The sequence below is a fragment of the Conger conger genome, chromosome 1 (assembly GCF_963514075.1).
Source record: "Conger conger chromosome 1, fConCon1.1, whole genome shotgun sequence".
In the NCBI taxonomy this organism is placed as follows: Eukaryota; Metazoa; Chordata; class Actinopteri; order Anguilliformes; family Congridae; genus Conger; species Conger conger.
Genome location: NC_083760.1, coordinates 85,512,982 through 85,523,350, shown reverse-complemented (window position 1 = coordinate 85,523,350; position 10,369 = coordinate 85,512,982). Strand labels below are relative to the sequence as shown.

The following is a 10,369-nucleotide window of genomic DNA, read 5'->3' as shown; positions in this document are numbered from 1 at the left end:
AGGCCAAACTCTCCTTCCCCCCTTCAAATAGTGGCGGGGATCCCCCCTGATCAATCAATAACCCAGCCTCCTCCTCCTCGCTATCAATGGCAGTATCTAGCTTGGGGCCGCCAGTCTCCGGGGTTCTCGGTGATAGCTGCCCACAATGAAATGTGCACTGGGGGCCCCACTGGAGGATAGCATCTCCCACCTGGCTTGTGTTGGACCAGCCATGAATGACCTAAGACTAGGAGTAAGGTAGCGGAGTGAATTAAAAAGAACTGGATGCGCTCAGTGTGTTCGCCCCGCACGATGTGCATGGTCAGAGGGCCGCTTATCCTCTTTACTAGCCCGGTGCCCAATGGGCGCCCGTCCAGGACTGATATGTAATAAGTGTAGGGTCCTTTGCACAGGGCACCAAATTATGTATGGTCCTTCACACAGGGCACCAAATTATGTAGGGTCCTTCGCACAGGGCACCAAATTATGTAGGGTCCTTCACACAGGGCACCAAATTATGTAGTGTCCTTCGCACAGGGCACCAAATTATGTAGGTTCCTTGCACGGGCCGCCAAATAACGTAGGGATTTTACTCTCTACGAAACCGGGGCGCCAATTAATGTTATGTTGCAGTATAACTGCAAAAATTAATCAGTCTCATAAAATTACTGTTATCAGAAATATCTAACCACAAATTTAGTATTTTAATTAATAATTAAAACTACTAATATTAATGATTAAACATACCGATAACCTGAAGGTTGGAAGTTCTTCGAAAGACTCATGTCTATGTGATGCCAAAACAGACACCGGGTTTAATAAAATATATTTATTAAACAAACGTACAAACACAGAACAGATAAACTAACGGGAAGTTAGTAGGGGAAGTTAGTAGGGTGTGTGTGTGTGCGCGTGCGAGCGCGCGTGTCCCTTGGACAAAGGAAAGGTAAATTGGTGCTGTGAATGCGTGTCCTGGAGAGGTACTCATTTTTTCAATTCTTGGTTTTAGAATTTTCCCCATTCTTCCGGGCAGAACACCACTAGCTCAGAAATATTCTTCTGCATGCCAAAATGCCACATTTTTAGGCCCCTTTTCCTTTTTAGAATTTTTAAATAATAAAAAAATGAAAATACAATTTGCTGGAAGAATGTTTAACTGTACCATTTAGAGTTCAGGTTTGCTTTTGATCATGTACCGATTCATTGTAACAAGTTTAGACAATTAAACCAAGGGTGCCCAAATTTTTGAAGACATCAGCTTTCAAGGAAACACAACAAGCTGATAGTTTTAATGAGCCACTGCGTCTGTCTCAGTTTCCATCTCCAGTGTCCTGCTTGTCATCAGCCTCTTCTTGTGCGGTCACAGTGTCTTTCTGGTGTTTGTTTTTAACCTACGATATGGAGCATACAGACGCACACACAGACATGCACACAAACACATACAAACACGGACATGCACACACACACACGCACATGCACACACGCACACACACACACACACACAGACATGCACATACGCACACACACACACACACACACACACAGACATGCAGATACACAAACACACACACACATACACACAGACATGCACATACACAAACACACAGAAACACAAACATGCACATAGAAACAAACACACACACGCACACACAGACATACACATACACAAACACACACGTACACACAAACACACACACACACGCACAGACACAGATATGCACACAGAGACACACATGCACAGACACACACAAACACACACACAGCCATGCACACAAAGACATAAAAACACACACGTACACATGACCACACACAGATACAGCCATGCACACATACATACACACAAACACAGACACATTCACACACACACACAATTATTTAAAGCAACACCAAATAATGTCATTTTTAAAGAACAAGCTTATGCATTTTACATCATTGGGATTTGGCAGATATCCAGAGCGACTTACAGTTGATTAGAACAAGCAGGAAACAACCCTCCCCTGGAGCAATACAGGGATAAGGGCCCAAAGGCTGTGCGGGTCTTAACGTGGCGACACCGGGATTAGAACCACAAACCTTGCGTCTCCCAGTCCTTTACTGTAACCACTATGCTACAGGCCACCCCAGGGACAAATGTTGATTGAATCCAGTCAATGTGATTCTACAGTGCATTTCAGCCCTTCAGTAAGGTGTGTAAGGTTCACATCTGAGTGATTAAAGACAAATTCAGATCTAATCCTGTCTGTACTGCACCCATCTCTGATACTGAGGCATTCTGCACACATTTCAGTTTCAGAAATATGATTACTCAGTGTAGTGGCGCCCCCTGCTGCATATTTCTCAGTGTCCCACTTATTCACCTGCAGCACGTCATATTCAGGGCTGATGTTGGCGACCTGCAGACTGGCGTATGTGTCACCGTCCCTCCCTCCCTTTAAAGGAAAAGTCACACAGATGGTGCAAATGTAACATACAGGAGAAATCAGGCTGAGCTGCAGTCAGTGTGTTTCAGAAGAGGAAGAGGAGGAAAGCATGGAGAGACTCACCTTCAGCCTTCTAGACAACCTGGAGACGTGAAAATCAGAGTAGAGAGAGAATGTGTTATTGCCTCGGTTTACACAGTATGTCTCTGCAGACCTCAATCATTTACTGTATGGGGTAGTTTTAATGTTACTGACAGTTTACTAACAGCATAATTGCCTGGTTACAAAGCAATTGACCCAAGATGACTGGCTACATCCATCCAAATCAATTTTCATTCACAATGCTGCTTAAAGAAAAAAAATAAAATATGATATATTATAATATGAATGACAGATTAATGTATATTTGATCTGCATTAAGTTCACTTTTAAAAGCAGTGCTCAGCTGCTGGATGGCTCATTCGGTGAAGGTGTTAGGTTTTGTGTTTTTCATGTTCTGTATTCAGCCTATGCTGTTAGCGTTTTCATGTTTTTTTTACCTCCATGCACACCGTAGTCTCCCTGTCACTTCATTCATTTTTTTCACCTGTTTCACTTCCTGATTGTTTCCCCACCTGATTCCCATTCCCTCTCGATACTTGTGAATAAAAACCCCTCTGTTTGTGCAGTTAGTTGCCAGATTGCTATGTGTTTATTCCATACTCTCCAGCGTTTTCGTATTGATACCTGTTTTGACCTGTTTAGTCCCTGACCATAGCTTATTCCTTCTGTCTTGTTCTGACCTGTAGTTTTTCGACCTGTTTCTGTTTATCCCTGCTATAACTGTTTTCTGGCTATTGACCCTCGCTGTACGAACCTACCCTGAGAAAATAAAGACCTTATTTTCTAAAGAACTTTCGTTGTGGTCTCGCTATTGGATCCCCCGTTCTGAGCGCCTGATAGAAGGCACCATGATGTGGGGCATGGATGAGCCACAGGGCGGCCTGTAGCGTAGTGGTTAAGGCAAATGACTGGGACACGTAAGGTCGGTGGTTCTAATCCTGGTGTAGCCACAATAAGATACGCACAGCCGTTGGGCCCTTGAGCAAGGCCCTTAACCCTGCATTGCTCCAGGGGAGGATTGTCTCCTGCTTAGTCTAATCAACTGTACGTCGCTCTAGATAAGAGCGTCTGCCAAATGCCAATAATGTCATGCAAATGCGTTCGTCTACCGAACATCTTTGGCCGAGTGAGAGGCCGGGGTTGAAGTCCCACCTCAGACTCGGGCCTATCTCCAACTCGTTACACAGACAACATTTTTTCCAGTCTTCAGTCGGACATTTTTTGCCGATTGCACGCCCGCTGTAGCCTCATCGTCTGCCAAATGCCAATAATGTAAAATGTAATGTGTCGGGTCAGAGCCAGACTGTTCCAGCGTCGAGGGTGGCCAGTAGCTCCACAGGCTAGACGTCAGTTAGCAGTGTGTTCATCACGATTTAGCCGAGACAATATATTTACAAGATTCACCACCCCAGTTGGGTACCAAATATAAATATTTAAAAAAGATATATATGTACTGACCTTTTATTTTTGTAGTGACAGAATCCAACAGTCAGCACTTTCAGACAAATCAGTGCTGCAATGATAACATATAGCAGCGGTAGTAGGTGTAGTCCTGGAAAAAACAGTCAGAATGGTTGGACCTTATTCATGCCTAAACAATATTGATACGACATTACTCATTGACAGAAACCCAACAAAGTGCTGTGTATGAAAAGGATGAATGTTGATTCCCCGCGTATTACACTTTAATTTGAGTATTCTAACCCTCCAATTCCATTTATTTAGTTGAATGTCATACAGATCCTGGAAACACATCACTAGAAAAACTATGTTGATGCACGATATCCTGCTGTAGGTTTTCTGTAGGAAACCAACAGTATTGTAAGCCAAAGTTAAGGGTATCAGGGTAAAAGTTAGACACTTAAAAAAACACTTTAATAAGCTGTCGTGAATGGTAATAACAGTGTTACATCAAGTTCATAACTGTGTTGTGCAGGCTTTACAGCATACAGTTGAAGTATTTCATTACATTACATTACATTACATTATTGGTATTTGGCAGAGGCTCTTATCTAGAGCGACTTACAACAAAGTGCATACACATAACCAGGGATACGTGCGCTGAAAGACCCTAGAGGGAAGTACAATTTCAACTGCTACCTGTACAACAAAGATAAGGACGAGGGCCTTTTTTTTTTTTTTTTTGAGAACAAAGAAACAAAGTGACCAAAGTTAACTATCCAAATACTGCTTACCTAGCCAACTAAAAATACCGATACACAAAGCAAGTCACAGAGACAACAATTAAGGTTCACAGGGAGGTAGGGAGGGATGGGGAGAGGTGCTGCTTGAAGAGGTGTGTCTTCAGCTTGCGCTTGAAGGTGGGGAGAGATTCTACAGTTCTGACCTCAACGGGGAGTTCGTTCCACCACCGTGGAGCCAGAACAGACAGTAGTCGTGAGCGTGAGGTGGAGGTTCGGAGAGGGGGAGGTGGCAAGCGGCCTGTGGAGGCTGAACGAAGAGGTCTGGCAGGGGTGTACGGTCTGATGATTTTTTGTAGATAAGCTGGGGACGAGGGCGTATCAGACGGCGGGAACGAGACGAAGAGTTGGGTATCGTCCGCGTAGCAGTGGTAGGATAGCCCATGTGCAGTAATCACAGGGCCAAGGGAGCGAGTGTAAAGAGAAAAAAGAAGCGGGCCTAGGACTGAGCCCTGGGGAACTCCTGTGGCGAGGGGCCGAGGGGTCAATACCGAACCAGCCCAGGCAACCTGGAAGGAGCGACCAGTGTGGTAGGACTCAATCCAGTCCAGGGCCGTGCCACAGATGCCCGTTGCTGACAGGGCAGACGGGAGGATGGAGTGATCCACAGTGTCGAAAGCAGCAGAGAGATCTAGAAGAATGAGGACAGAGAAGAGGGAGGCTGCTCGTGCAGCATGGAGTGACTCACTGACGGAGAGGAGCGCAGTCTCTGTCGAGTGGCCCGATCTGAAGCCAGACTGATGGGGGTCCAGCAGGTTGTTATTAGAAAAGAAAGAAGAAAGTTGAGTAGAAGCGGCTCGTTCTATAGTTTTAGAAAGGAAAGGAAGAAGAGATACCGGGCGGTAGTTCTGGATGATGGAGGGATTCAGAGTAGGCTTTTTTAGCAGCGGAGTGATGTGGGCCCTCTTGGAGGATGCCGGAAAACAGCCGGAAGACAGGGAGGAGTTGACAAGGGAGGTGACAAATGGGAGAATGTCAGGTATGATAGTTTGGAGAAGAGAAGAGGGTCAAGGGCACAGGTTGTAGGGCGGTGGCAGAGGAGGAGTCTGTAAGGGGGGAGAAAGTGGAAAAGGAAGGGATGGGCCTAGAGGAGGGGAAGGGCACAGTGAGGGGGCCGGTGGTTGTAAAGGATCTACGGATGACTGTGACCTTCTCATCAAAGAAATCAGCAAAGTCATCAGCAGCAAAGGAGGACTGAGGAGGAGGAGGCGGTGCATTGAGGAGAGAGGAGACAATAGAGAAAAGTTTCCGGGGGTTAGAACCGGAGTTCTGAATTTGTGTTTTGCTTTGGCGGCAGTGACAGCGGAAGAGAATGGCGCCAGGAGAGACTGGTAAGTCGTGAGGTCTGAAGCGTCTCTGGATTTCCCCCACTTCCTCTCTGCTGCGCGGAGGCTGGCCCTGGAGGTACGGAGGGTGGCAGATATCCAAGGACTGGGAGGGGATGTGCAAGGTGGCTTTGAGACAGGCGGACAGAGAGAGTCAAAGGCGGAGGAGAGAGATGAAAGGAGGGTGGCAGATGCAGAGTTGGATGTCACTATGCCAGGTGTAGTTCTGCACTGGTGGCCTGGCTTTACTGCTGCAGGTCAGAGTCACTGAGCGGCCCTCTAACACTGAACCAGAGGGACTGACTGACACTGAGGTGTTCTTTGGAGGATCTAAGAGATATGAGAATACAAATGCAATATGTTTTTGTTGCTAATTCTGTACAATGTATTAAGCATGGGAACAGCTTGAAAAAATATTATTATTATTATTATTACAATTATTATTATAATGCCTTGATTTACTCAATCTAAGAATAATTGTGAAATAGCTGTTTTACATCGGACTTTGAGAGTCAGACTGGCCTCAGACGTCTGATTGCCTCCTTGTTGCAGTGTTTAAAGTGCCCTGCAGGTGATCTTCTGCCCATGGTGGAGGTGGGAAGCAGTGAAGATAAGATCAGAAGACACAGATTTGGTTTCATCCTCATTCTCTTGCAGTTGATCCACACTCTCACTCAGCCTGGGGGTCCATGTCAGATTTGGGGGGAGTTTGGGACAGGGGGCTGCAGCAGAGCAGCTCAAATTCACAGAGGTCCCCTCCATCACCTCCACCTTCTCTGGGGTTAACTTGGGTTTGGGTGGAGAGTCTAGGAGACATGGAGACATGAGGATGGGTTACTGTCTGTCTCAGGATTGGAGAGTCACACAGCACTCAGAGCACATACTAATCACCACATCAACAGTATGTATTCCAAAATGATGTATTATGTTTTCAAGGACAGGTAGCAGCAAAAGTTGTCTGATTTTTTCTGATCTGAGATCAAACCTACAGTGGCTCTGTTGTGCAAAACACAAAAACAAAAACTTTTAGCCCCGAGGAGCAGATACAACATACAAAAATAAAAACGTGCAACTCTAAAGTGTACAAGACGAAAAAAAGAAAAAACTGGAGTGCAAATCTTTGGAGCAAAGTTTTGTTTTTTGTGTTTTGCATTTCAGAGCAACCGTATATACTTTCTACAAAGCAGTGTGATTGACTTATAAGATATTTACATGACATTTTGAAGTTGAGCTGTCTGATACAGATCTATGGTTATGCTACACACAACAGACCCTGCTGTCCCTAATATTGCAGTTATGACACAAAGTTTACATATAAATTTGACATCGACCAGAAAGTGTCCTACCTTTGATAATAATTTGAACAGCTGGATGAAAATTCAATTGGAAATAAGAGGTTTCTAATCTGAAGTAATATTGATCACTATAATACTGAGGAAGGTTCTCCAGAACTGTAGTGCACCTCTTCTGCAAAAGCTTTCCAGTGATCCTTCCTTTCAGATGAGATTCAGATTGGCTTCTGGAATCAAACACTGTTCTTCTATCTTTACGCCATAGTCCTGTAACGGAGTCTGGATAGCGTTTCAGCAAGTTATCATAGGTAGACCCATAGTTAGAGTGATATTCTGGCATTTCAAATCTGCAGGGAATCAGCACACAGGATCCACTCAGAGCGTCTATACTCTGAGGCATCCAGACTGCCCACTCTCTGCCCAGGGCTCCTACAACACACAACACAGCTCTGTCACAATATTACACTAGTGATCCTACAGCACACACACAACACAGCTCTGTCACAATATTACACTAGTGAGCCTAAAGCACACACACAACACTTCACTGGCACAATATTACACTTGTGATCCTACAGCACACAGAAATCACACTTTATTGTACAAGCCAGGAGAACACTGAAAAATGTATTCACTGTAGCATGCCTTTTAACTCATAACTGAAAAAAACATGAATAAAATAAATACTTCACACTGAGCACATTTATATTTTGAAATATTACAATCACACATGCATTTCAGAAAATGGATGATCAACACTGACTCTTGGCAATATTTCTACATATCTCTTCAACTTTGCATAATGAAATTCAAATTAGTGTTTGGTCAAATCACCATAAAATGTAACAATGAACATTCTATAACCCCGCCCACACCAAGCCCTACCTTGCAGCAGGCAGCCAATGAGGATGAGTCTCTCTGCTCCAATCATGTCTCAGTATTAGTGAGGAGCACTGGGTGGAGCTGATCTGGAGAGGTGAAACACAGTCATCAAATGCTCCAATCGGCAGATGGTTCATGGGAACCTCCTATTCAGTCCTGTTATCAACCGGCAGCATGGGGCTCACTGGTGTCTTTGCATTTTCATTTTTAAAAGCTCTTTCACTACAAATTCAGAAGAGTTGAATAAATAAAGTGATGGCAAGTTTGATTCATTTTACTACTAGTCCTACTACTACTGCTATTCCCATCACTTCAAGATAACATGAAAGCACACACTATAAAACAGAAAAAAGGCAAATATGCATATTACTGCCAATTTTCAGTGAAATGTAAAGATTAAAATGGAGGTTGTTATTAAAACAATATTACCAAGGATAGCCTGTAATGTGCATTCATTCTGAAATTCACATTATACTGCTTGTATGAGTTAGCATTCAAAAAAATACATTTTAATAGGTACTCAAACATAATACATATTCATACAAAAACAAAATCATTCACAGGCACAATCTATCCTCAGAATAAATGATAAACACTACACTTCCCTTCTTGGGAGGATGAATGAGCTTCACTCCAGTCAAGCGTTACTCAGGTGGAAGTGTACTTATGTGTAGAACAGAGAAATATCCAGTCTCTCTCCAGTGGAAATGTACTTACTGTAGAACAAGAGAATACCCAGTCTCTCTCCAGTGGAAATATACTTACTGTAGAACAGAAGAACATCCAGTCTCTCTCCAGTGGAAATATACTTACTGTAGAAAAGAAGAATATCCAGTCTCTCTCCAGTGGAAATATACTTACTGTAGAAAAGAAGAACATCCAGTCTCTCTCCAGTGGAAATATACTTCTTGTAGAACAGAAGAACATCCAGTCACTCTCCAGTGGAAATATATTTACGGTAGAACAGAAGAACATCTAGTCTCTCTCAAGTGGAAATATACTTACTGTAGAACAGAAGAACATCCAGTCTCTCTCAAGTGGAAATATACTTACTGTAGAACAGAAGAACATCCAGTCTCTCTCCACTGCACACTGACCCTCAGCCTGCAGAGCACCAGAACAAACTCACACAAAAGGGGAACTGCTCATGTGTGGCGTTTCCTGAAGCATGCTGGGGAAGTTATGCTGTGAATATTCTTGGAATATTCTTCATAAAGATATGGCCATATGCAACATTTCCTCCCATCTACGATGAACTTTTTCCTCTGTGATAATAACATGAACCTGCAAACATACCCAATGTTGGGAAATGTTGAAATGTTTTTTTTTTTAATCATGCAGTTTTGAAAACATATTGCCACAGATTGGCCAAAGTATTTGTGTGTTTACAGTGTAGTCCATAAGTATTTGGAGAGTGATGTATTTTTAATTTTTTGGTTCTGTGCTGCAGCAAGCTGTATTTTAAACAAAACAATTAATATGAGGTTGAAGTACAGGCTGCCAAACTTAAAGTGCAGGTATTTACATGCATAACACCATGGTCTCATGGGGGACTAACAGCAACTGAACAAATGGCCGCTCGCTTGTTTCCTAGCCAGCTGTATGATGTAATGATCTTCCTGCATCATTAGCTGATGCACCAAAGAGCTAACTAAAAGTATAAGAGTTAATTATAGGTATGACATTTTCCTCTGGAGTCATTTCATTGAATGTTGCTGACCAAAGACTACTTTTAATTGTGAAGAAAACCCCCTTTCAGCTGGACGACAGATCAAGAACACCCATTGGACAGTGCTACATCCTCCAGCAGAACTTTTATGAGACCAAGGTTGTGACCCCGCACATAGTGCTAAAGCAACCATGGAGATCTGTGGAATGTTCTAGCATGACCTGGATCCAAGTGAACAGCCTCTCATTGTGAAGTCAAGGCAAAACGCCCCTGAAATAAAAGCTGAAGGTGGCTTCAGTAAAGGCCAGAGCCTCAGCAGGGAACATACTCAGCATCTCGTCATGGGGTGCAGTTTCCACCATTCATGGAATGCAAAGCTTTTCTCACCAAGTACTAAATATGATGACTTTAAGAGGTGACTGATATTAAGGTAACCTGTATGAAAACTGTAATTCCTACACAGATTACCCAATATGACAGTCTGAGTACAGATGCTGAT

General features: G+C 43.5%; 1 protein-coding gene and 1 long non-coding RNA gene across 3 annotated transcripts; both read right to left on the bottom strand.

Moving 5' to 3' along the window:
• Nucleotides 1-829: 829 nt before the first annotated feature.
• LOC133128679 (uncharacterized) lies at nucleotides 830-4,056 on the bottom strand. Its single transcript, XR_009708774.1, has 4 exons — nucleotides 3,960-4,056; nucleotides 2,523-2,541; nucleotides 2,337-2,408; nucleotides 830-1,370 (listed from the first exon to the last, which is right to left on the bottom strand). It is a non-coding gene; the product is annotated as an uncharacterized LOC133128679 (long non-coding RNA).
• Nucleotides 4,057-6,195: 2,139 nt separating this feature from the next.
• Nucleotides 6,196-9,109, bottom strand: LOC133128594 (myelin-associated glycoprotein-like). 2 transcript variants are annotated; one of them, XM_061242240.1, is made up of 4 exons: nucleotides 9,063-9,109; nucleotides 8,205-8,287; nucleotides 7,374-7,748; nucleotides 6,196-6,833 (listed from the first exon to the last, which is right to left on the bottom strand). In XM_061242240.1, the coding sequence occupies exons 2-4, from the start codon at nucleotides 8,248-8,250 to the stop codon at nucleotides 6,583-6,585; spliced, it is 672 nt and encodes a 223-aa protein (XP_061098224.1). In that variant the 5' UTR covers nucleotides 8,251-8,287; nucleotides 9,063-9,109; the 3' UTR covers nucleotides 6,196-6,582. The 2 variants fall into 2 exon arrangements, with proteins under 2 accessions (XP_061098224.1, XP_061098231.1); XM_061242247.1 differs by having other exon boundaries at nucleotides 6,596-6,833; nucleotides 7,490-7,748.
• Nucleotides 9,110-10,369: the final 1,260 nt, after the last annotated feature.

Coding starts and splice junctions, on each gene's coding strand:
- LOC133128594 (XM_061242240.1), bottom strand. CDS start 8,250: ATGATTGGAGCAGAGAGACTCATCCTCATTGGCTGCCTGCTGCAAG. Junction 7,749..8,204: donor CATTGGCTGCCTGCTGCAAG/GTAGGGCTTGGT, acceptor TGTGTGTTGTAG/GAGCCCTGGGCAGAGAGTGG. Junction 6,834..7,373: donor TGTTCAAATTATTATCAAAG/GTAGGACACTTT, acceptor CATGTCTCCTAG/ACTCTCCACCCAAACCCAAG.